Below are 28,000 nucleotides of genomic sequence, written 5' to 3' on the forward strand. Positions count from 1 at the left end.
GGCACATTTTCAATTAGTGCAATTAGGCCGCTGCACTGAACACACAAAATGCATGAAAAGGAAAATACTTATGTATACATAGAATTTCTCGTTTATTAATGGATTTCCAAAATTTTGCTCATTCAACAAAACCGTGCAGGCATGTGTTGATAACATAATTACAATTATGTATGTACATGACTGTCTATGTGTACAGAGTAATCAATGCAATTTGTACATGAAAATTTCACTTTTAATTGAAACTCTTGCCAATAATAAGCGCGTGGTCTGGTCTGGGTGCACTTGGTCAATTAAACCTTAATTCTTATGAGGTGCATGCATTGAATGATTTTAATGGTTTTAGCACCTTGTCGAGTTAAATATATCCTGATTTATTATACATCCATCCATTTATTGGTTCCGTCGTTTATAGAGTAATAATTTCATTCAATACTTATTTAATTATGTATCATTACGTGGGACGCGGAACACGAGAGGGGTGTGCATTTTATAAATATGGACGTTTATTTATTTATAGATGGAACGATTAACTATTTTAACTTTGATAGAGATCGATAAGAAAGATTTATTTAATTGTGTGATGCTATTTCCTGAAATTAATTAAATAAATGCGTGAAAGATAAAGTATTTGTGGTCTGTGATTCGCAATTTTTTGCATGTGACGCTGTCTCCTGTGACGAAGTTTGAAGGATTTGCATATTTACATATCATGGAAATAAATAAATTCGTCGAGAATTTAATGTTTTCTGTTACATAAATTTGTGCATTTTATTCATTTATTTATTCAGTAATGAGTTTAATACTTTTTATTATTAACGATAAACATATTTTTAAATAAACTCTGCTCCAAATTCCGACTTGTTTATATTTTCAAAGTAATTCCAAATTAGCCCGAATTAAATGACATTAAATTTCTTTACAAGCATCGCTATAATTTCGTAAAGTTGGAGAGGTTATCATCGATTTTTTAATGAATCTATTTTACTTTTTACGTGTTCAAGTACATTGTTGGTGACAAGTAAAAGTTACACGTTAACTAATTGCTTTGCCTGTTTGTGTATTCATACATAAAGTGAATTTGTACTTCGCCAACTTGCGCCAATGTTGTAGCTTAACTATGGCGCAAGTTAGGAAAGAGTAAAGTACAAACACAACAAATTATGTATGTGCATACATAAACTTTTCAATAAAATATATCACCTCTTAAAATCTATCCTAAAGCTGTAGTTGCAACACAAAAACCAAGAATGAGCAGATATTTTTTACTTATGAATTACATATATATTTCTTTAGTTGATATTAGTTCAAGTTCAAAAAAACACTAGTCTCATTAGTTTAGTAATCATCATAAAGACGTGACATCAAGTAATAATAAGTTGTATGTTAGAAGAAGTTGACCGCTTTGTGTTTACATATATTTATATATTTTGGACGTGTTCGGAATTGCATTTTCAGTATGATTAGAATCATGATGGACATAATAAGGTACATTTTTCATCATCAATCACCACCCTCTACAGGAAATATTTAAGTTGGAGTAGTAGTTTCTCTAGTAATAAATCTGTTTTGTATGTGAAGTTCAAATCGGCGACGACAACGAATTTTGTGGCGACGACGTGTATCATCATTTCCTGTACGTTGAGCCATTATTGTTCGAATCTCTCACGGGAATGATGACCGTTCCAGAATTGAGCTGACGAGGTTGTTGAAATTCTACCTGAAAATTTGGGCCTGGAGATTCTCCCCTCCGTCCATTCGGATACATCACTTCCGACGCGGAGTACCGAGACTTGGTTCGTGTCGTCGTATCGGACGACTCGACCTGTCCGGCAGGTTCACCCGTCTCGTTTCTAAGCATCCTTCGTGAAAATCGGGACGTCGTATCGGTCGAAATCCGTGGCCTGCCCTCCTCATTGTCCGGAGTGCTCGAGCTCATACGATAAGTTTCCTGGTAATCGTCCGAAATTGGGGAATTTGCTCCGCCAAAGCCACGCGGGGAATTGATCGACTTTCGATTCGGAACTATCCGGGCAGAATCCGAGATTCGAAGCGGTGAGTAAGCGTTAGTTGGGCTGTTGATGGATCGTGCGGGTGAGCTGGCTTTGAAATGGGTGGTGGAATCGTACATGTCCGAAGATCCGTGTCGTTTAACGTTGTCTAAAAACGTTCTCTTGGATCTGGACACGTTCGTGTATTCGTCGCGTTGCTGGTGGTGATCACTCCGTTCGTACGAATTGACATCGCGCACACTTCGGCTCATATTTTGCAACAATTTTGGGGCCAAAAGGTCCGGAGAGTCGAGCAGTTGTGGGTTCGAGGTGTACTGTGGGGACAGTTTTTGTTGTTGGGTAAGCCTTGACGAGGGTGGGAAGGTGGGCTTCCCAAGCAGTCCCGATCTGGGGGTAAAGCTCATGCTGCGACTTAAACTGTGAGACTTGCGATTGTTATTATCATTGTTGTAACTGTTTGAAATGGAAACGTTGATATCGTCTGCGCCAAATTTGATGGCTTTGTTCGTGGTGGGGGTACGTTTCCCGTCCAGACCGAGGAGGGATCCTTGGTCGTCGCCGAAGTAGAATCGTCTCCGTGGAAGGGTTTGTGACCTCGAGTCGGTGGCCGGGTCGATTACGGCGCCCGTGTGCTCGATCCCCTTCAACCGACCCATCGTGCTGGACGGGTTGCCCACGATGTATTTGGGGTGAAACTGCTTTTGTGGGGGTCCGTCATAGTTGAAGACGCGTTCTCGGCGTTCCACAGTTTTTCTTTGTTCAACTTCCGCCTCTCCGTTTTCGTAGAGGGAGTTTTGTGTAGGGTTGTCCGTCTCGGTGGTTTTGTAGTAGTTGGAATGCTTGGTGGCGTAATTTCCAAAGTTTCCGGATTCCATGGAATCTCGCGTGATGGGGCCGGCGGAGGGGCCGTTGTAGCCAAAGTTTTGTTCGCGACGTTCATAGCTTTTGCGTTCTCCGACGTCTTCACGTTTCTGCAAAAAAGAGGTAAGATTTTCAGAAATTTTCACTTGATTTTATTTTAACTAAGAAATTATTTATTTTTAAAAAGTAAATTTTGTAAAATTTTGACCATAAAATTTCTCACCTGCAGATACGACGAGGAATAGTCCGACGTCGGAGTGTAGTTTCTGGTCGATGACGAGTGGTTATTCATGATCCCAGTGTGCCGACCGTGATGTGTCTGATCGATGTGCAAAAAGTTCTCGGTTCTGGGATCGGGTGACTTTGCACGACGGTATCGTGGGGGCGGTGTTGGTGTGGGCTCCTCGTCCCACGGACTGCTTCCCGATTTGGTCAGGGAGACTCGCCCAGTTGAACGAGCCATGCTGTCCTCGTGGTGGTGGTGCCGATTCTTGAGGTCCTTTCACAACAAATTAGAACCTCGAGTTAAAAACTTTCAAGTATTAAGTTTAAGATGGCCAATAGTGCGCAATAACCAACTGGTTCAACTCTGCTCCTCTTCCTTTACCGATATGCAAATAAATACTTGAAGAAACCATTTTCTCTCGAGTTTAGTGGGTTTGAGCCATATTGGATATTAATCAGTTGCACGTCGCGTCATCATGCCCAAGTAGTAATGAATCAGACAGCCAGCCAGTGGCCGCGGAAGGGTGGGTGGGGGACAGAGGGACAAAGTCCCCATCATCTACACATCTTATATACACCCCGCCCTCCCCTATCCTACAATGTTAATGTCCCCACAACTTCCGCGGCCACTGATCATGACAAATTCAATACTGCGACCCCAACGGGTACTAATTTACCACTAAATATACTAACGAGTTTACATATCTTATTCTCAGATTCATGAAATTGTCGCATTATTCAAGACTAAATATTACACTTTCCTGACTAGATTTATTTACTCACTAGATTACCGACTAGATCTTAAAATATGCACTAAATAAATATTTAAATAAATATTTAAAACACACCTCCTAAACATTTCCCTTCAAAATTTCCAAACAAAATACACAAAAAGCATGCAAAACGTGGATGTATGCATATACTGTCATCAACTTACAAAATGTACAGAATGTGGCTGCGTGGTTCGAGATGGCGTATCTCCAAAACTGATCCTTTTCCCGACCGATTCCTTGGATAAGACTTTATTGCTATTTTGTGAGAGGTTGCTCTGCCTTCCGGGGGGAGGGGCCGGCGGCGGAGGGGCGGGCGAATTAAGCGGCGAACTTCGCGACGTCATCGTGACATGAATTCCCGTCGGCGTCACGGGAAGTGGGGATCTCGGCGACGTGTCCGAATTCAGGGAACTGCTCGAACTTCCAAAGTGTGAATTGAGCCATCTATTCGTTTCGGTACGTTTCGTGTGTTCTTCATGACTCGTGTCGAGGGGTCGATTGGTCAACACGTTGGGGCGAACTTGCGGCACTGCGCCGAATTTGGTGCTGTATAAGGCGTCCGGTTTACTGGCGAGGCGACGAACCCGTTCGGACACTGAGTCCCAGACGTCTTCGTCCCCTTGACGTTGCGAACTGATATTTTCCGACACCATTCTTCCCCCTTCGCCAATCTGCGTGGTGTTAACCAACCAAGTTTTTTTTAATTGCATAGAGAGAGAGGCACCCATATTATGATTTTGTTTACGCATTTAGGCTGAGAACAGACGTGTGTAAGTAGAGTATTTAGAACAGTGGCCGCGGAAGGTGTGGGGACATCGGGGGACGTTAACACTGTAGGATGGGGGAGGGAGGGGTTTAAATAAGATGATGGGGACTTCCAATACCCGTGGGGACATTGTCTCTCTGTCCCCTCACCCTTCCGCGGCCACTGATTTAGAAGTAGTCGTGTAAGAGGAGGAGGAAGAGTAAGAAAGATAAAATGTGCAAATAAATATTTACAAAAAAATAGCAAGCGGCTGAAAAAAATAAAAATAAATAGCAAACAATTGAAGAATCAATAACCCAATAAATGATTCCACCATGCAAAAGTAAAAAAAAATGAAGAGTTGAGCAGAGTTGTTGTATAATAATACGAAGTACAAGTTTGTGTTGTGATATGTACAGTCATATTGGTTATAAATAACCTTTCTGCCCAAAAAGTCCTGTTTTGATAGGAATCGAGCGTGCACGCGCTCTTCCCAACTTTTGCACGAAATTTTAAACTTTGTCCTAGAGATGCGAAATTTGGCATGCACATGCACCAACATATGCTACATCATAATATAACATCAGTTCCCGTTCCGTTCGCTATAAATTTTTCAGGAAAAATCAAAAACCAAATTGAATACGGGTGACATTTGGTTTTTGATTTTTCCTGAAAAATTTATAGCGAACGGAACGGGAATTGATGTTATATTATGATGTAGCATATGTTGGTGCATGTGCATGCCAAATTTCGCATCTCTAGGACAAAGTTTAAAATTTCGTGCAAAAGTTGGGAAGAGCGCGTGCACGCTCGATTCCTATCAAAACAGGACTTTTGGGCAGAAAGGTTATTTATAACCAATATGACTGTAAATTTGTGCATGCATGTGAAGTGAATAGGATGCATATACTACAGCTAATTAATTGATTGATAAGGCCTCATCGTCTCCGTTACCTTCACCCCCTCGCTAAAATTTCTTCCCTTGGGGACGGACACGTAGTCGATGAAGTTCTCGCTTTTGGCGTGACTATAGTCCTGCTCGCCTTCTTGGTGTTCGATGCGTTCAAACTCGTCAGAGTCGGAGTCTGGGATGTCGTCGTTGTGGAATTCTTCATGCTCGTGTCGTCGCGTTATTTCGGTGACGATGTTGCCATTTTCTTTCTTTTTGCTGACCTGAGAAGAGTAATTTAAGATTAATTTTAACTATTAATTATCATAATAAATAATTGGATAAGGCATAGAAAAACATGAGAGTTCGACGAGGGAGGGGACAAAATTAGCCGGAAATGTGAGTGATCTGAACCTCTTTCGTGTCTTCAATATCGGTGGTTCTGTCGTGCCTCCGAGTTTGCTGGAGAACCCGTTTTTGTGGATCTTTCGAATAATAAGGCTGCAATTTTCGGTCGGAAGATCGAAGTAATCCTTTCCGAACGTCCTGCTCTTCGCGAAGGGCTCGAATAATTCCCTGAAATTCGAAATAAGAAATTTACTTAGAAATGTGGCATGCGCAGATATGATTTAACCAAACTTTCGAAAATATTTTATTTTTTCGGAAACTCTTGAAAATGAGGGCAGAATAGGACCCGAAAGCTCGATAACTTTATCTTCGAATTTCCACTAAATACTCCGTTTAGCATATTATTCGATATATATGAATTATAAATATTGAAGAATATATTTCTTAGGTAATTTTATATTTCCTTAAAAATACGGCCATCAAAATTAGAAAATTTCCCTATTTATTATCACGACAAGTAACATCTTTCACGCTATTGTGTACATACATATAAATACAAAAGGTACGAAACTATATGCATTCACCATCCTTCAAGTAGCATTATTAATTTGCAACAATACCTCCTCATAATTGGGTGATCAACATGACACATCACCTACACGAATTTTTCTTTGCTGGGGCCAAAGTCGGATTAAAAATTAAGCCTGATCTTCTCACACATCTCTCTCTCTCGCAATCAGTAGATACACATATTTACACCAAGAAACGTCGCCGTCTTATGCAGGAAGACTATAAAGAAACCTTGTCGTCATTCTTATTAAGATGAAGTCATCCACACCACACTGTTTCTTTGCTGCGTATCTGATTGGCCTCATTGACCAAATAAAAGCGTCCGATACGACTTTTAAGGCATCGCGATGTTGTAAGTGTCAGTGCACACAGTCAGCCTTTAGTTCGTTTCCTCTCTCACTTTGCAATTCAAAATGATAGCCGACCACTAATACGACCAGTGGCCGCGGAAGGACAGAGGACCAATGCCCCCACGGTTGTTGGATGTCGGCATCATCTCCCCATCTTATATAAACCCGTTCCTCCCCTGTTAATGTCCCCACAGCTTCCGCGGCCACTGAATAATATAACCCAACAATAAGTAAAGCAAACTTACTTAGTTAGTTAGTTGGCCTATCTATCAGCAGCATGATACCGTGTCATGCCACCACCACCACCACCACCAAGTCCTTATCGAGCCGAATCAATGGACAGGGTTAATGAGCTGTCCTTTGAAACTATTTTGAGATTTTTCCTTGGATTATGGGTGATTGGTTTCCGCTTTGTCGTCGTCCCTCCTAACTAACTGTACGCCATGCAGGCCTTTCTTGTTACGTGGTGTGTGCATGGATGAGGCTTTACTTATTTCCATATGTGGTGAATTAAACATACATTACACGCAACTTTCAAGAACATTCGAACCAACAACAATATGGTATTTCAATAACACGTTTCAATTATTTGGCTCAGCCAGCCAACTAACGCAGGAGTGACATTTGAACTTGAGAAGGTAAATGTGTACACTTTGTCAGCAACGCTACTCACATAATGATAATCATGACGATATCCTGTAAAAAATGAGCTGTATCATTGTATCCTAATTTGTAATTGGGATATGTATTTACTTACGAGACGACACGTCCACTTATGTATTTTTTTCGCCAGTGATATTATTATTATCGGTAAATAAATATGATGTAACAAATGTGCAATGCGAATCGTATTTTAAGGTCATTCGTAAGAAGGTAGTGAATTTTTGTATGTAGACCCTTATTTCCTCCCCTCCTGAAGAAAAAAAGGAACCTACTATGAAAAACTTTGCATACTTCAGAGCAACTTTTTTAATTGCTAATTCCATGTCGTCAAGCTCATTATCATTATTATTACATGACTAGAAAAGTTATGCTGGTCTGGTGGTGGATGAGATTCTTATCCTCGTAATTAGATGTTAGGCTCGATTATTAGTATGCATCAGGTTTCCCTTTCCATTTCGCCAGAGCTAATAATAATTCTGCATGAAAAACCAGTGGCCGCGGAAGACAATGTCCCCACGGTTGTTGGATGTCGGCATCATCTCCCCATCTTATATAAACCCGGCCCTCCCCTTACCTACAATTTTAATGTCCCCAGATGTCCCCACGGCTTCCGCGGCCACTGCGTGAAGAAGACGAATCATTCGTGTCTTGTCTATTTTCCGTCCTAATCTCATTTATTCTTTCATGAAGTCAAGGCATCAACCACCAGTCTTAATGAATTATGAGCCCTTTGTATTAATTGTCCCTCAGTCAGTGTCATCAGTTAAATTTATATTGTTCATCATCTAATACGGAAATAATTGATGGTTAAACGAAGTAGGTCACCAGACATGTAGATACATACACAAATTGTGTGCAGAGATGATTTGCGACTGTGTAATGTATTTAATGAGATTCGACCACTAACTCGATTTCTGTGATGAGCACATCTTTAACCCGTATTATCATCGTTATGATTGCTGCTTTTTAATGTAATTTAGAGAGCAATAATATCAAAAAGTGACGTTACAACATAACCACCCTCGTCCTCAGTGAGTGAGTAAGCAACCCATCAATATTCCTGATTAATTTTCTAATTCAAAATGATATGTTGTAAACGGACGTGACTATTTTTTTATTTAGGTTGTAAGTTCTTCCCTAATGAAATTTTTGAAACATATGTATACGCATTTTATTTACTGCTTGTGTGTGAGTGAATAAATGGCTTGTAACAGAGTCACCACCAACCGCAGTAAAAATTACAGTATTTATTATTATAACTCTCAATCCTCATTTCCATCACATCCTTCTTAATCAACTTGTTCTGCCCAACCCAATTGGAAAATCTATCTTTGACTCGTCAGTGGCCGCGGAAGGAAGGTGTGGGGACAGTAACATTGTAGGATAGATAGGGGAGGGCCGGGTTTATATAAGATGGGGAGATGATGCCGACGTCGAACACCCGTGGGGACATTGTCCCCCGATGTCCCCACGTTTCCGCGGCCACTGCATCATATTCATACATTTGAGCAGCCTGAATTCTCACAGTGGCTGCGGAAGCCGTGGGGACATGTGGGGACGTTAACATTGTAAGATAGGGAAGGGCCGGGTTTATATAAGATGGGGAGATGATACCGAACACCCGTGGGGACATTGTCCCCCTTCTGTCCCTTCCGCGGCCACTGCTTTGACTCACACATAAGACAATTCATGCCAAAAGCTGTCATTATATTGTATTATCGTGCAACTTGGTTGGTTAGTAAGTAGAGTTGCTCAATATTTATTGTGCAGTTTATTTATAAATTCAAATGTGTATGGCTTCGCTCCGCTAACCAGAAAGTAAATAAATAGATATTTACAAACCGAGAAGGAACAAAGTACATTGTCCATTTCTTCAAAGTTTTTAGGCTGCATCATGCCGCCGACGACGCTTGAAGAGCGAAACGACCCTTTGTTTTACACAGCAGAAAGGAGACAAATAAGTAAATAGTGGAATATGTAAATATGACTTTGCGGATATTATTGGCTTGGCCAACTAACTGTTCAAATTCAAATTGTGCAAGAAACAAACACACCGTCATTATAAAAATATTGCCAAAATATGTACAATCACATTTACTACGGCAATTTGAATTTTACAAAATATTCATGTATCTACTTAAATAATACGTAATAATAAATAGTTAACTAAATTTTTAATGGGTAAGAAAAGAGATATGTCGCATTTTTTTCGTCTCTAAATGCCTACGGCTTTAAGAGAGAGATGCTTGTTAAGTATTATTGTTTCCCATTTTTTGGCACAAAATTTATTACACTGTATAAAATACTACAAGTAATAAAAAAATATGTACATGATATATATTTTTTTTCATCCTGTTTAATTACGTGGTACATACTCATAAATTGCTCGTGCGCAGATTATTTTTTTACAGTTTTCTTACTTTCATAGTAAAAATGAGGCGAATCGTGAATCCAGGAATAGTGCAAAATAAATAGATAAATACGTTGTTACAATATCTCACTCACTTAATTTGTAAAACCTGCAGCCGTTGCACTAACAACTTGACCATAATTTGATTCGCTTTCTTAATTTGCAACAACAACACTTGAGGGTACTACTTACTTAATAATAAATAATCAGACTCTAATTTATTCATGTTTCATGCAAAATAAAATAAATTGGGATGGTCGGGGAAAGAAGAATTTGCTTGTTATTTCATTATTACGGATATGTGGATACAGTGGCCGCGGAAGAAGTTGTGGGGACAGCAACATTGTAGGAGGGCCGGGTTTATCTAAGATGATGCGGATCGTGGGGACATTGTCCCTCTGTCCTTCCGCGGCCACTGTTTATCGATCTCTCCGTACCAGAGATCAATAAATGCATCATTGTTTTTTTTCTTCGCCCCTCTCATTAAATATTCTCACACTGCAGAGAAGAGCAAAAATCTAGTAAAAATTGTATAAAAGACGAGAGAGAACCTTGTGTTTTTTTAAAATTTAACTTTTGCACAACAGGTCACGCTTCACTTCAAAAGTGCATTTGACTTTAACAAGGAGCAGTAAATAGTAAGCAGTGTGTGGAATTAGTCTTCTCTGTCTGACATGACATTGGCCTACCCATAAATACTTTATTTAATGTAATTCTGATGTCAATCAAGTTTTGCATGCGAATTTCCCAACAATAAAAAAAGCCTCGAATTAATAATGGATCTCATTGAAAGTAATAATTTTTACAGGTAACATACATAAATTATTAGTTCGAGTATGTACTTACTTCACACGCGTATGGACGTGTAAACCTTATTATGCAGGCGTTCGTATGTATGTACATACACAATTATTACTGGTATTTGCTGATTAACAAGCAGTGGCCGCGGAAGGACAGAGGGACAATGTCCCCACGGTCGGCATCATCTCCCCATCTTATATAAACCCGGCCCTCCTCCCCCCATCCTACACTGAAAATGTCCCCACAGCTTCTTCCGCGGCCCCTGTTAACAAGTTATTCATACATACACAAACACTCTCTCTCTCTCTTGATTTGAACTGTGTTGTTGTTTTGGATTTGAGGTTAAAAAATGTAATTACTTGTTTTACAAGGGATAAATATTGACGAGAATTGATGAGATTTGATGAGCAGACAAAACGTAAATGTGGTGTGAAACCCATTGTTTTACATGGTTGGAGATAAGATATAAAAGAAATAATAAGATTTTCCAGGCTTTATTTATCTAGATGTTCTTCACTCATAAATAGATAATAATTTGATGAGCACCTCATTTTTTTGACGTGATGGGTACTTACGTACCTCATCAAAACGCTATTAACCTACATGTTTATTTCCACTGTCGTCGGTAACAATGGGAAATAAATAATTTTTGGTGACAATTATTTATTTATCAATGTGTAACAACAATTTTGTTTGGCTCACCTCGTTACTGGCATCGCCGAGATGTTGAATTTCTTCAGTCTCATAAATGTCCTCCACCTCGTCGTGCGTGGTTATCTTCTTTTCGTTCGTTTCTTTAACCACGGCCTCGTCCGGAACGTCTTCAACGGCCACCCAGCCCTCTTTTCCGTCCATGTCGTCCCCATGGGTGAAGTGCTGCGAGGAGAGGGAATATTTTAGATGGAGAGTAAAGCTGGGTTTATACTTTGTAACTTGCGCCAATGTTATAATTTAACTATGGCGCAAGTTATAAAAGAGTGAAATATAGACGCATGATAAGTTAGCTATACATAGATTTGCACCCTAGCTTTATGCAATTAGATGAGTTAACTTCTAGTTCTTGTGCAAAATTTATGCACAGATTTTTGTGCAAAATTTTTGCACAAGTCGGAGGAGCTAAGGAATTGCGTGACATGTTTAAAATAAAATTATGAACTTATGTAAGTATGTACATAAGATCAAATAATGACCACTCTGTTACAAGTTGATTTTTAGTTTAATTACTATATAATTATAATTGACACGCATTGACACGTTTCCAATTTTGACTAGATAATATGTGCTGATAATTACCACTAATGATGGATGATCAATTATTGTAATGATGTAATTACTGTATTGTAAACATGTAGCGCCAAACGTTACAAGTTTTGTAAACAGCATGTAAAATCAATCAAAGCTTATTTTCCGAAATGCTAATACAAGTTTTGTAAACAGAAATTTATGTGTAATACAATTCAATGAAAACTTATTTTTTCGAAATGCTTACTAACTTTACCATAATTTTTGTAAATCTCTCAAAATTTGTGTAAATGGTACACAATGGAAAATAATTTTTGGACATATCTAGATACGTGTAACTTCACATGAAATGAAGAAAATTTTCAAAATTTTCAAAATTTCCAACTCACCTCGGTATGTTCCGACTCTTGCTTATCCGTATCCTCGGTCGTATTCGTGGTAACAATGGGTCCCGAATCGTCGACCACTTTCCCATCCTCCAAAACGATTTGACGCTTGACTCTTGTCTCAATTTGTTTCGTGGTCGTCAGTTCGACTCGCTTCTTCTTCACCCATTCTTCTACACAAGGGAAAATTCACATTCGTTTAGTATTTGAACATTGTCATTCACTAGTGAAGAATACATTGCATTGCATTGTTTGGCCAGTGGCACTTTTTTTGCATGCCATTAAATAAGTCATAATCACATCATCCATGTGTATGATTTTGACCGAGATAATGTCTCATTCCAAGCAACAAGGGTGCTTTAGGCAGTAATTAATTCTTCATCATGACTAAGCAGCCACCAGGAATAGAATAATGCGAGATTGACGGGTTGATAAAGTTAATAAAGATTTCCTGGAGCCTTTCAAATTTTATATGCTCCGTTTTTTTCTAAATCTCTTTTTTTCAAAGTGGTAATTGAAAAGGTGCAAAAAAATAGTGGCAAAATTTGCACCCGACCATTATTAACGTGTGCATAGGAAAATGTATGCATACTTGTTGTTTTTTACGTGGAAAATACTATGCATAAGAGGAAATTGAGCCTGTAACGTAACATTATGCACTCAGCTTATGCATGTATCTACTAACTTGACTTAAAACAATAAGACCATGTCAATGTCACCACTAAATTTACGCTTCTCGGAGCTACATACATAGTTAAACTCTGAAGGCCACGCCACGCCAAAATGGCAAAAAGCGTGTGTTTATAACGGTGATGGAATTCCAGGCGAAATGTTATTTATTCATCGTCGTCGTTTATGAGGTTTATTAGTCATTACGGATTTAAACATTGATTCATGCTTCCTGCCATTTTACACGATTTTACACGATAAGAATGTGTATGTACAGCTTCATCAGTGGAAACCACGTGTTGCGTCATTATTATTTCTCGTAAACTGCATCCCATGCGGAGTAAGATAACTAGTCGAAGGTAACAACAATACTTAAAACAGACCGTCCTGCCTGCTGCTTGCTGCCTTCTTTTTTTTACCGAAACTGATACACAAAAATCTGACAGGTGATGATACAAACAAAACTACCGAGCTGAATATTAACCTCTCGCACAATGCCACACTAACGAACGAATGATGTTCAAGACCCATAAATGAGAGGAAACCACCGTTCTAATTGTTGTAAAGACAATAGCGATCATGTCATTCATTCATTCATTCTGCCGCTTAAAAACTGTTCTGACACTCCAAAAGTTAACACTATACAACGACGTTGCAAGTATTTAGTGCAAAGTCGCTTTATGCATGTCCGCATGCGGAATAATTCTTCTTAAGAGCTCTGTTTTAAAGGATCTCGTTCTCAAAGTATGACGTCTGAGTGAATACAATGTCCTCGATATGACATGACACTAGTAGATTGACTTTGCAGCTGTTGTGAGATCTAAGATGACTTGTAAGTAGCTAAATACATTAATCGATTGACTGCTTATTTAAATCTTTATCAAAATTTGGTATCAAAAACAGCTATGATAAACTTCAATTTATGACATAACAAGTACACTACGCTGACACTAATGCACAAGGTAACTGACGTTATTTACGTCAAAAGTTCACGTCGTCTTTTAAACCCTGCAAGGAAATAATTTGACACTTTCGTCACAATAATGTCTCAAAATCACAAAGCTAAATATATATGCAGGCAAAATCCACTCATAATAATTGTAATAATTACGACAATAATTACCATCAAGTGACATTAGTCGAATCGTCCCCATCTCTCTCATCCATTAATTGGTAGTATGCAATGCCAATTCCCATACAGACCTGGGTACCTCCATCTTTAATATAATAGCGGTCAATAATATTGTGCACAATGCAATGGTATCCATCCACTCCTGAATTATGAACTGTCCTATTTGGCACGGCAGAAAGGAAATGAGCTGTGCCACCAACAATGATGCGGATTGCTCGCTTATTAAATGCATTACTTTTTGATCGTATCACTTGAAACAACGGTTGGGTCACGACTTGGAGATTTTTTTCATACCCTTTCTTCATGTACATATGCAGGCAAATAATGTGCATATCATGCTGACTCGCACCCAACAGTACATACACCACATATCCATTCAGCTTAACACTTTTCTTCCATCCAATCATTGCAATCGCATTAAGAAAGCACACAAAAATAAACCCTTTAAAATATTTTACGAAGCCATTGTTCAAAAAAAAGAAAAAAAAAGTTTGAAAAGATTTTGAGAGTTTCTGTTCTCTTGTGTTGTGTCAGTTTTTAGACACTAATCACTCCTAATCATAAATAATCGTATCATATCAATCCATCTTTATCTTAGTTAAGACTCACATAAGTAAGTAAGCAAAGAAAGCGTAAAATTGTATTTAAAATATTAACTTTTTAAAATTTACAATGTGCGAATGAATTGTTCAAAGTTTTTCACTTTCATGCATCTTTGCCTTGCAGTTTGTGCATGTGACCTCTATCCGTCAATTCGTATTAATAAGTAAGTAAGGAGGCAGGGGTAAAATAGTGGATGTACGTATGATTTTTGAAAGAGATGGTGGTGCTCATTAATTTTTAGACGTTCGTTATATAGCATCACTTACACTTTTGATTTTCGTGCATGCATGCAAAAATTAACTAACTCGTGTCTTGATGTTTGTCTCGATGGTTTGAGGTGAGTGCAAGTGCAACTATTCTCCAATAATAGTAAACCAAATATAAAGAAGTGGCATTAGAACGATTGAAATTTCCTTTAAAATGAGACCCAATAGGAAAATTATGTATTTTTTGACCTGTGACCTAGTCGTCACGGTCATGAGGTCACAAATAAAATATTGACGGGCGTTGAATTCGTGCCGACATTTCCTTTAAAATGACACCCCATATGAAAATTAAGTTTAAACTTAATTTTGGACCAGACCCCATCGTCCTGTGGGGTCGTCCGATTGACCCCATTATTAAACTCGAACTCGAACTAAAAATTAGAAACACAATGGCGAAAACCGCGTTTGATTAGGTAGACGCGTTCTGGCGATATTCTTCCCACTTAAGGACAGACGGACGGACAAAACGATCACAATAAGCAGCTAACTGACACTACTTCATAATAACTCAGCCAGCCAGGAGATAAATTATATTACGTGCATATCCATCTTGTTGATGGTGGTTTGGTTTGTGAATAAAATGATTTTATCATTTCTTCTCTCCCTATCAGTTGTTTTTAGTTACAATGGAATTTTATGAGCTTTTATTTAGCAGCGTTGTCTTAATGGCTGATGTCATACTTAAACTTGGCTGGTGAGAAGAAGAATTACTCAATCCGTGCTTTTAATTACCTTCCTTCTTCTTCTGGCCCATGCTGGCTCTCAGTGATGATTAAATAACATAACACAATGCGAAACTGACGGTATGTTCATATGTAAAAATGTGCAGAAAAAAAACAATCTGCTCCGTTGTCTACCTGTTCGCAAATCCTTGTGCAGAAATGCCTAGCTATCTACTGGAATGATTTAGAGGTTTTTTTTCTACATGAATCTTGCCGTTATTCCTTTTCATATTAATTCCTGCCAAGGAAAGGGACATAATTGAGACGTTGTTTAATTGTTGGTATTATAATCCGGTGGTAAAAAAGTACGTAAAACACTTGACTCGCCGAATCCGGAACCAAGTAAACGAAGAAGAAGTTCCGTTAGTGCGTTACACACACACATAAAATCCGCATTTCTGGTCTTGGTGGTTGTCTTGGTGTGAAATAAAATGCATTCGACACGCCTCCTCAGCAGAATTACTGGCATCACACAATCGCCTGTGCACTTGTGGATAACAATGGTGTTAAGTATCATAATAAGTGATATGTTGGGGAGGGAGAAGCACCAGAAACGGTAAGACAATAGGTGCTCAGTTATTTGGGAGGATTTTGAACCGGGTTTCGTAAATTTTTAAGCAATTAAACCCTTTCGTGAATGTAACGGCTGCAGTGGGCATAGCTTTCGGGATTGTTTACAGATGGACTTTGTGCATAGGTGTGAACCAAGTTGGGCGATTTAGTCGTCATACTTTTGACTCTTATTAAATCCTGCCCTACGCCACGCCACGCCATGGCCAACCCCAATAATAAACTAATTTTGCAACTGCAAAAAAACGGTAGAATTTGCTAATTGTTAATACACATTTGTATACCTACATACTTATCAGTTATGTTTTTACGAGACATTTATTTTGCGTGACACACGCCAGAAAGGTGACGAGCTAAATAAAAATCGACCATTTTTTCTGTAATCGTCGCCTTTATAATTCACCTTTGTGATCGGAAAATACAGTTAGAATTGGAATCACCCCTAAAAAAACATTGCTTTAAATAATAGCGATTCAAACCCTGTATGAAAACTTGTCTATGAAAAAAGTTTGACTCTAATTTTACTCCTGACAGGTTTTCTTTGCTTGCGCATTACAGTTCTGTGGTGCAGTGGGTCATGAAAAGTTTGCATTTTGTTTAATGAGGCGGTCACCGCTTCAAGAGCAGCAGATTTTGAATGAGTAATGACTTTTTAACCCTGGCCGGTGGGTGACTGACTGCTCACTTTATCCTTTAACAAGACCACATCACGCCAGTGGCCGCGGAAGCTGGAGGGGACAGAGGAACAATATGTCCCCAATGTCCCCATCATCTCCCCATCATCTATAAACCCAGCCCTCCCCCATCCCACAATCTTAATGCCCCCACACCTTCCGCGGCCACTGCACCACAAATTACTTATTATTACGAATCGACGCTCGATTTCCCTTCAATTTATTGAGTAATACGGACCAAAGCCGCGTAATCAGTGCACCGTAGAATTTTAAAACGGTAACCATATTTTATATTTTACTCACCTTGTTTCGTCGCTGCGAGGGTGTCACCATCCGAGGAAATCTGCAAGAGTGAAGGCAAACGTTCAGAACCACTGCTGTCGGTCAACGTGGGGCTGACCGAGGTCGACGAGGCGAACGAGTTATAATTGAAGCGGGGATGATGCGGGTATGAAATCGTGATCACAACCATGTTTCTTTCAAAATCGAGTCTGTCCTCCAAGCTTATAAAAATAAATAAAATCGTGTCCGTTGTCACTTCCTATATGCAAACACGCACATCCGTCCGTCCGTCAGAAAACAGCGAGGCACGCGTTAAACTTTTATTAAAGATTATTATATATTTAGTCTCAAAAAAAGAGAATTTCGAGTTTAGATATTTTTAACATGAAAAATCCTCCTTCTTCAAGGAGAAACAATCAGTGGCAGTAGCGGCTTGACTAATTCGCCATGTCGATCCTTTAATAAGCCTTATCAATCGTGTCGCACATTTTGTGTGAATTCAATAAAAAGTATCACTACTCAATCAGCGAGACGTTATACTGACTGACTTGCATTATTTGAGACGTTTTATCCTATTCTATTACGGTTAGGTAGCTCAGTCTACGTTTAATGAGACGAAAACCATCCCAAAAATCAACCACAGAGGTAACTGACAATCGATCAAAGTACTTTTTGAGTCAGTGGTGTGGTGTGGTTCGTTATTCTTTATTACGACACATCCCCAACCGATCAGATGACAACACAGCGACGACGACGATAACTTTTTTCATGCAAATTTATATGGACCAAAGTACAGTACGAGCAAACCAATTCACCGATTCCGTTAAATCGATGATTTAATGAGTCGTCGCCACACCATGGAACAAATTAACGACAGAGGAAACCTATTAGCACATGGTGGCCAGCCCAGATAAGGCGATATCCAAGGTTGGTCTGTGTCAAACTTCACGATAGGCGAGGGTGGTCTGGTCTGGTCTATTATATATTCGTTGGAACGGTATTGTTGCTACTTGCTGATTATGAAACGACGGCGGCGACGGCGACGACGACGACGGTGACTATCGACAAAGATTTCAGGAGGCACATATGCGGCATGAGGTCATTAGAATGATTTATGGTCAAACTTCTCATCAATGAAGAAACTTGAGATTTTCCGTCCCGTTCTTCTTCTTCCTCTTCATCTTGGCGAGTCCATTATTTTATTCGGATTATTATTATTGCTATCAAGTCGGAAGGTAGAGATATATATTGATTTGCATTTACTTATAATAATCTTCCCACACACGAGTCACTGAACTGGCTGGGTTACAAGATCCACGCGTGTCCGTGTGTATCTCTAATTGCGAGGAAGACGAAGGTTAAATCCGCAATAATAATAGTAATATCATCGAGAATCTCAAAACCAGTCGGGTGGTGAAGAACGGATGGCTTAAATCTTCGTCACCAGACACACGCCACGCCGATGTCCGAGTGAAGCAAATAAGGTGTCAATTTTGGCAGTCATAATGACCCTTTTGACTTTGACTCAAAGAAATCCGAGCTTCTCAGGGTCACTTTTTATTGGTCAGTAGATCCGAAAAAATATATCGATAAAGTATTTTTTTTCAGAAACTTAGGTACTTGGACTGATTTCCCTGGGCGAGGATTTCTGATACTTGTCTCAATCCTGCAGACGTTAACTGAACTTTGTCCGGTTTCACGAGAACAATCCACTCGACTCGAATTAATTGTGAACTTGCTTCCGGGCAGCGTTCGTTCACGTTCCGGTACAATATAAATAAACAGTTTGTGATCTAAATTATAGAGCAGGAGACTATCTATATACTTAAAATGGGCTCCCACTTATCTGAATGTCTGTCTGGGGAATTATTAATTGACGAGGAGAGAACGTGGCCGATGCGTGGGTGCCGAAGGGAGGATCTTTACTAACTAACTATCTCCTGCAGGAGGTAGAAGACTTTGTTGAGATGCTGAAATGAAAATCCACCTGCTGCTGCTGCAAACCAACTTCACCATTACAGACATACACCTGCAGGTAAATACAGGTAAATAGCGAATAAGCAGGTTGGCAAGGAGTAAGGCGAAATTGTGCAGACCCAGTCTCACCTCACCTCACCTCAACTAACATGGGAACGTATTCTGTACGTATCTCGTGCAGCAGCCAGGGTGAGAATCTTGCTGGGATTTTGTATGTACCAGACGAGGCAAGATGCGAAGAGGAAGACGACAAAGCCAAACTGCACATGCAACAAAGGATGCCAACCAACGACATGTTTCAAATCCTCCCAAAAACTCATTCCAGAAAATAATTAACCACAAATCTAATCCATCTTGTGACACGGAACGTACGTATTTACAAAAATGGCTACTGGAGATAAACCATCGGGAAAACTAGTCTCATTATGGAACGATCCACTTAATGGAGTTTTGTTTTATTGGTATTCCTTCGTCTCAGTATTTGTCCACTCGAAAAGCATCTCAAGTTTTATCTTCGCTACAACTTTTACCAAGGGGAATTTAAGCAACTCTGCACCTCGTAATCTCAAGTAGTAGAAGTCGTAGTAATAATAATAATAATGGATTTTTAAACTTTGGACAGATTCTTAAAAGGGTTTGCACACTGCACGCGGAATAATCTTATCTTATAAAATACATATCTCTCTCAAAAGAAGTGCATTCATCTCGTCTCATACTTTACTCACTCCTTTGCGGCTGTCATGCAAGACATAAAAAAGAACTGGTTGTATATTCTCGATAAGTAAATATCTACGTAGTAAATGCGAAAAAAAGTCTTGTTTCCAGCAGCCATATAGTTTAAAAGTCATGCAATAATGTCCACGTACTCCTAAAAGTTTAGCCAGTCGCCGCGGAAGCTTGAGGGGACAATGTCCCCACGATTATTCGATGTCCCCATCTTATATAAACCCGTTCCTCCCCCCATCCTACAATGTAACCGTCCCCAGATGTCCACACCCTTCCTTCCGCGGCCCCTGCTTCCAGGTAAGGTAAGGTAGCAGCAGGAGCGAGATGGTGTTACTTACGTGTGGAATGTGGACTTCTTCCCACGACATTGCACACGGCATTAAAAAGGACGCCTAATAAAGTGCCGAGCAGTAAAAGGAATACTTTTCCTCGGACGAAGACCTGTTGCTTTTTGCATTATTATTTACGTGTAGTCGTTCCATTTCATTCTTTCCCTGTCTGTCCAGCCTGAAAAGATGTCATCTCATCATCATCATCGCGGTTTTAGCAGCAGCTCGCGGAACAATCGGGAGAATGCAGTCGGCAAGAAAGGAACGCTGCTGCTGCTGCTAAACTGGAAATATATGACCGTCATCGTGATGGATGACAATGCTGATGGGCAATTTTAATGTAATCTCTGCCTGCCATATTTGTGTGTGTAATTGCATTTTGCTCGCGCAGTGTCAATGTCATCCATCCTGTTGCATGAGGTTTTTTTTTAAATTGTGTATATTTACATGTGTACAGAGCACTTATTCGACATGGTCGTCGCAGATAGGGAGAGATAGCATGCCGTAAATACGTGAGTGACGTAATCTCCTGAATAATACAGACCGGACGACGACGGAGGTGGTGGTGGTGCGATACAAGTAATGGAAAATTCCAGTTCAGAGAAGCACATTGTTGTGTGAGTTAGTTTAAAAGGTCTTGAAAATGAAAATCTGCATTATTTCCAGCTATTTAAATTTGCATGCAGGATTCGTAAAATGCGAGCCCAGAAGAAGAATGTGTAGCTCTGCAATTAGTGAACTCATAACAAATACTAAAAGTAATAATGTTTCTTTTCAGAAGAAGAAGAAGTGAAGACGAGTTGAGTGGTGGTGGTGATGAGTTCATTTTTTACGAGATAATCGTCCCAGTGGCCGCGGAGGAAGCAGGGGGGACATTAACAGGGGAGGGCCGGGTTTATATAAGATGGGGAGATGATACGAACATCGAACAAGCGTGGGGACATTGTCCTTCCGCGGCCACTGCTCATCTCCGCAATTTTCAGCAATTCTCAGCCACAAGGACAACTCATCTTACTCATCCGTACATAAGTCTTACTCGGAATTATGCTGGGACGACGAGTTGATGAGAGAACCTAATTATATTCTCGTGTTCATGTTCATTCATTTCAGATTTATTTTTTCCATTAACATTTCTCCAATTAAAAATCAATTACTGCTTCCACGTCGTGTTCAGGTGCAAACCGCAAGACATTAATTTTTCTCGACTGGTGGTGATGGTGGTGCTGGTGTTGATTTAGAGGTGTAAAAGTAATGATGATGACTATAAAGTTGGGGATGATGATACTTTACTTGCTCAAAGTGTGTAAACATGATGGATTGATTTTCATTTCAATTTTATTTCATTATTATCTGCTAAACAAACTCTATTATTTTGTCGTCTCTCGAATCGTTTAGTTACTAAACATGAATGAATCGACAAGTGATAATGGAGGTCTCGCAGCGTATGCTCCCAGATTTTGAGGAAACTAGTCTCAATCGATGACAAATTTAATTAGGATGAAATTTGCGAAAGACGCGATCTCCCAAAGGGCACGTTTGGCCGAGATATTTGCATCCGAAGAGGAGAAAACGCGTAGTAAATTGTAAAATTTGTCAGTTTTAACCTCTTCGGATGCAAATATCTCGGCCAAACGTGCCCATTGGGAGATCGCGTCTTTCGCAAATTGCATCCTAATTAAATTTGCCATCGATTGATACTAATTTTTGCCCAAAATCTGTGAGCACACGTTGCGAGACCTCCATTGTGTAAAGGGTTCTTTAGAATTCGTTAGTTGGTCGGTGGAATTATCATTTAAAATTATAATTCACCCCTCGTCTCGTAACGTAACGTAATAGGTGGTCAACCTTCGCAAGCTGTGTATTATTATTATCATTATCTTTCTCGTAGAATGGCTAATCAGGAATCGTTAGTTAAGGTAAATCAAGGTATTGACACTGACTATGCTGCGACTGGCCTCCGCATTTATTGTCGATTATCATCAATTTATTTAGACTCATAATAATAATACGCTACACCAACTAGTAAATAGCAAATATTCCTAAGTGGACGGATGTTTATGGAGGAAGAGGACTTGCACAATGGTCTCCTGAGTGATTTTTTATTCTTATAAGAACCTGCCGAAGCAGAGATTGCTCGTGAGTCGTGAGTCATTTAACCTCTATTAAAAAATCGTCCGATACTTTATAAGCAGTGATGTGAATGGAATACTGACTGAGTCGTTTTGGGAGGTATTTTTTAATACAATACGTTAAGACAACACGAGGCATCAACAATGTGCATCTTTTGATAAAACGCTGATCAGAACAGTGGCCGCGGAAGGTGTGGGGGCATTAACATTGTAGGATGGAGGGGAGGGCCGGGTTTATATAAGATGGGGAGATGATGCCGACATCGAACAACCGTGGGGACATTGTCCCCCTGTCCTTCCGCGGCCACTGATCAGAATGTGGTGGTGGTGGTCTCAGCTTTCATGAACAGTTTGCTTTGCTTCTTGCTTGCTTGCTGTATCGACAATTTACATAACTGCGCTTGACCTGGCCTCTCTATCATATTGTTTACTATATTTGCATATGTTTGGTACTTAACCTCCCACTCTTTTGTCTTTAAGAGTGGGTTGAATGGAGCCATTGTTCCAACAACTTGATTTGGTTGAGGTGAAATCAAAATTGAAAAAAAAATCTCGATACAGCAAATCGTGATCACCAGAAAGTGGTGTAGAGACTGGTTATATTATACTTTTTGAAAGTGCATATGTGAACTGAATGCATATTTACATGCGAAAAAATGTGTAGGATTTACGATGAGCTAAACAAGGAATGTTTTTTTTTATGAGAAATTTATATCCCTCATAACCTTGACGGATGAATAAAATTCTGGAATTGTGTTAAGAAGAATTCCAATCCTAAAAAGTCATGACTTTTCGTGCTAATTTCGACTTGTTGTAATAGAAAAAGGAGATTACGCAAGACTCTCAGCGAACGATTGGGGAGCCAATTAGCACCCCAAAAAAGATAAGAAAACAATAAACAAGACTAATTTATCTCCGTTTTCCTTACAGCACTAAAAACATCTCATCGTCAGTATTACTAAGCTGCCAAATTCAGAAAGTAAATTCGAGACGAGGTGTGAATTTAGGTAGTCTTTCTTAAAGGAATTGCATTTAATTCTCTGCTCGGATTTATCTCACTCGACGTCTTTTAAGCCTCGATGGGAAGATTAGGCAGAGAAACGAGGGACGGGAATTCTCGCTTTTAATAAGGAAACGAATTATCTCATTTGTGCATTTATCCACATGCTGCTCTAGACTGGATAAAATTACCAAAGTTAGCGTACAGTAGCCGCGGAAGGGTGAGGGGACAGAGGGACAATGTCTCCACGGTCATCATCTCCCCATCTTATATAAACCCATCCCTCCCCTATCCCACAATGCTAACGTCCCCACACAACTTCCGCGGCCACTGCATACCTACAATTCCTGAGTAGATAGACAAACATTCTTCTTGGGCAGACGTGCTGTTTAAACTCTTCGCAAAGTTCAGCTTCTTCGATTTAACTCTCCAATTACTTTTGAAATCACGAACGAAACCTGTACATTTTAGTGAGAAGGTCAAGGTAGGTATCGTGCATAAGTCTGCAAAAACCACGCCGTGAAGGAAACCCATGTTGCAAACTGGCATAATAAAAACTTTCTTGCCTCCTTAATATCTATCTTCTTGACGGTGCGGTGGTCGTGGTGGTTTGTTTGTCTCAGGAGAAGTAAATCATGGATGAAATCCGTACCGTATTTTACACACAGAGACAAAAATCGTGGAAGGGTTGAGCATTTATGTAAAAAAGATGCACGATCATGGTGGTGTCTCTCTCGTGAGATTATTATTTCATCCCTTGAACAACACAAGCAACGTTCGTTTATCCATCAGCAGGAGAGGATAAATTATGCAAAAAGTTGTAGTACTGTCCGAACGCGTAATGAAATTCGGAGGAGTTATGTACGTACGTATCCGTGTAAAATAGATAGGAATGACCTTAAAAAAAGCGGACATATTACATAAAATGATTCCGCACATATGACACTAATTGCTTTATCGTCTTTGTCGGTAAAGACGGATGTGCACGAACTCTTTCGGCACGTTGGAAGCAAGATAAGCAACGCAAAATTCCTCCAAACACACGTCGGCCGTGCTAAATTAGTTAAGCAAACTGACCGAGGGACGATGTGGTGCGGTGTGATCACAAACAAACACTGCTTGTTTTTTTTAGATTGACAATTTTTGCGGACATTTGTCACTCACGACGGCTCGTTACGTTTGGAATTGTATTAAATTTCGTGATTCAAAGTGGTGACAAGTTTTGTTGGAGATGAGAAGGAAAATTATCTAGCCGTATTTTTTTTTCAATATACGCGTGGGCGACGGATACGAATATACAGAAGAGCAGATCGTGGCAAATTGTGTGATGCACGGTTCATGGCAATCTTACTTTTTTTTAGATGGTGCATATTTATTATTATGTAGTAGCAAATAGTAGTAGTCGTAGTAGTAGTAAGTTTGTAGTCACAAAAAAAGTCGTCATAAGTGGTGTGGGGACAAACAAATTATGAGTGGAACTTACCAGTTGACCATCTGGAGAGTCGACCACAGGTGGGCCAGACTCATACTTTTGGACGGAGAGGACAGTGGGACGATCTCGATCGCCGTCAGCTACCATCGTGGATGAGATGATCACAAGGAGAAATCTCGGACACAATCTGTAGCAAAAATGGAAACGGCAAGGTCAATCGATGAATTATGTATAGCGCCCAAGCAGGCAGGCAGTAGTCGTTGTACGGCCAATTATTACACGTACGGCTTCCGGCCCTTGTTTCATCCATGGAGATGAACGTGCCAACCGAAGACGCTGTTTGAGACGTAATTGCTGGACAATTTTCAGATAATAATGTAATTCTTTCTTTGCGAGTCCCTGCTTCATTTCGTTGTTGACAATTGAAATTAAATGTGCAAGATAATATTGTGCAATTACTTATGGATGGATGAAAAGGAGAGAATATTGAGTGGAACGATTGAAATTTCATGGTGCATACATTCCAATAACAATTTGTCTGACAATGCATGGGGACGCAAACCATGTTCAATCCAGATTATTTTGCGACCATGTTAGTTTGAAAAAGCAACTCTTTAGAAACAACATTTAATGGCATTTGCAAAATTCTGCAAGTTCTGAGCATCGCAAGTTCGCGAAAACACTCTGTTATCCAGCGGAATCTGCGCCTTGCTGTAACAGTTGCGCATTTTCGTGAACTTTCGGGGCTCAAAGATTGCTAAATTTTTCGCATATGCGCAAATTCCGAATTAAATGTTGTTTCTAAAGAGTTGCTCTTTCAAACTAACATGTCCCAAAAATAATCTGGGTTGAACATAGTTTGCGTCCCCATTGTGACTCCCTACAGATCTATGATTATGCATGTATGTAGCTCTGGCTGGCTGGGCGAGTACTGATTATTGTCAAACTATTCGTCATTGTTTGCAAGAGAGTGACAATAAATTTCTGTGTACAAGTATGTAAAACTATGTAGGAGTGAGTAGTACATAAATATGAAATTCCAACACAGATGAACTTGCCATCCACTAATATCGTACATATTGTTATGTCATCTCATCCGTACAGTCAACAATTCAATTAGTTGTAAAAATATTGACCTGAGGAGAACAAAACCCCGAATATTTACAAGGAGAGGAAGGTCTCGCAATAAAACAGTTGGACGGCTTGCTCCCTCTAATTTGCAAATATTTCTTTAAACACGTTTGAAATCGTCTAACAAGCAAATCTCTCAAGTACTTATGGGCCAAGGTTGCCATAAAATTGGGAATATGTATACTTCCAATTTGTTCCGTGGTGGGTGTTTTATTTCGCAAATATGTAACGATCTCAAGTACAACTTTGTCCATAGTGCTAAATAATGTGGAGATAAATCAGAGATAAATATTCATTTTAGGCTCAAATGTAGCCTCTGATTCGTCTCACCAAACATATTTTACGTCTAGATACACTCCAACCTTAATAAATGAGATGTTTACATCCATAATTTCTAGAACTGTTTGTACATATTTTATTTTTTCACTTGTACGTTTTTTTCTGTGTGCATTATTATGTAACCATCTGATGAATGATATTTGGAGTGTGTACACGCGTCTGTTTTGGACATGCACACACTAAAAGTAAATAGGTGCGCCCACGAGGAGACGACTTTGAGTGTGTGGGTCCTGGAGGAGGATTGATGGAATGGAATTCATGTTCACATTCACATCTTCTCGCTCGCCTAAATAAAACTGGAACGATTTGTCTCCAAATACATTATGCACTTGTCGTCGCAATAGTGTCGGACAAATTGATGTCACCACTTTGCGGAGACATCATTACGTAACGGCGTCACCTCTAAAAATGTGGTGGTCCGAGTCGTACTTACAAGAATTAAACAACTATTATTATGCATGCAGACACGTTTTTTTCTACGACCGAACCCTCACCATCTAATGAAATGTAATGTCTCTCTGCCAATAATATGTATGCATGCTGTGCAACAATCTCTCAAATTAAATGGTGTATGGATACCATAAAGAAAATCGTATTTCTTTCTTTCCACCGAAGAATATCAGTAATTGAGATGGGTTTCTCGTATAAAAACAGAGTTATCTTGTATCATTATTAATGAATAAATACGTGCCCAGCAGCAGAAAAACAAGCACCGTCTCCTCCACCTCCTCCTTTTCGTACACGTTATTTTTTGCTCAAAGGCCATCTTCTATTATTGTGAAGGTTGCAAAAGGTGTAGGTGGATGGATGATGGTGGATGGAATCTGACATGAGAGCAAACGCCCTTGTCTTGCCAAGTTTATCAGTCGAGATGAGAGGAGAGTCGTGTGTGCGAATTGAGACCTACTTTAGCTTAGCACAGTAACAACCAACCCTTCGAATCATCCCATCCCACTCTTCTCTGGATGGTTTTCGAAGTGATTGTTTGGAGGAGATGAATAATCAGGCGAGTCGATCTTTGGGAAGAAATTAAAATGGAAATTGACTTGATTAAATGCCATTTCTTGTGGAAATCGACACACGTGCTGCAGAACACGGAGGGATGAAAACCTACACCAAATTTTGAAACGGGGTCCCGTACAAATTTCATGCTTTTGTGGAAACGTGGCTATCATCTTATTTTACAGGAGTCAATGTTTCAAATATGGCCGTGGTGGTGGTGGTGGTGTTGATGATACGTAATCTGTTTGTGAGTCACCCGAGAAATGGATAGCGTTGAAGAGAAGAGGCAGATTTTTGCCAAAAGTTTGCATTTTCCATGAAAGCAAACTTGAACTACGTGACTTGTCCTATGTTCGCAATCTGTTCGCTACTAATTTCTAGAAAAAGAACTCCACAAAAAGCTTACCAGTTTAGCAATGATCCGTAACAAGACGTTGTCAATTTTTAGCTACATACACTATTTTTTCCACACTTTTAAACTAAATCACAACCGTATTTCACATTAAAACAGATAAATAATACTAATTCCAACACTGATTTACAAAAAGTCACCCTCCTTTTTTTAATAGGCCACGCATCCACGATTTTATTTAATAATTCGGACAAAAGGTGAATGAATACAATTTGAGCTGGCTGAAACAAATATGTGTCGCTCTTGCCCTCAGAGTTAGTTTGGGACTGAGCTAATTGAGTGTGCAGATATCGAATAAGAGATTATTACACGTCCCAACTAAATAAACTAGTA

General features: G+C 39.5%; 1 protein-coding gene across 3 annotated transcripts; it reads right to left on the reverse strand.

Annotated features, from left to right (window-relative positions):
* Window positions 1-742: 742 nt before the first annotated feature.
* Window positions 743-27,940, reverse strand: LOC110856791. 3 transcript variants are annotated; one of them, XM_022105343.2, is made up of 10 exons: window positions 27,662-27,940; window positions 24,835-24,970; window positions 17,212-17,251; window positions 12,276-12,445; window positions 11,347-11,520; window positions 5,917-6,078; window positions 5,568-5,786; window positions 4,033-4,539; window positions 3,094-3,369; window positions 743-2,980 (listed from the first exon to the last, which is right to left on the reverse strand). In XM_022105343.2, the coding sequence occupies exons 2-10, from the start codon at window positions 24,928-24,930 to the stop codon at window positions 1,625-1,627; spliced, it is 3,000 nt and encodes a 999-aa protein (XP_021961035.1). In that variant the 5' UTR covers window positions 24,931-24,970; window positions 27,662-27,940; the 3' UTR covers window positions 743-1,624. The 3 variants fall into 3 exon arrangements, with proteins under 3 accessions (XP_021961035.1, XP_021961034.1, XP_021961036.1); XM_022105342.2 differs by lacking the exons at window positions 24,835-24,970; window positions 27,662-27,940 and having other exon boundaries at window positions 17,212-19,117; XM_022105344.2 differs by lacking the exons at window positions 4,033-4,539; window positions 24,835-24,970; window positions 27,662-27,940 and having other exon boundaries at window positions 17,212-19,116.
* Window positions 27,941-28,000: the final 60 nt, after the last annotated feature.

Source organism: Folsomia candida, unplaced genomic scaffold (genome assembly GCF_002217175.1).
Source record: "Folsomia candida strain VU population unplaced genomic scaffold, ASM221717v1 Fcan01_Sc017, whole genome shotgun sequence".
Taxonomy (NCBI): domain Eukaryota; kingdom Metazoa; phylum Arthropoda; class Collembola; order Entomobryomorpha; family Isotomidae; genus Folsomia; species Folsomia candida.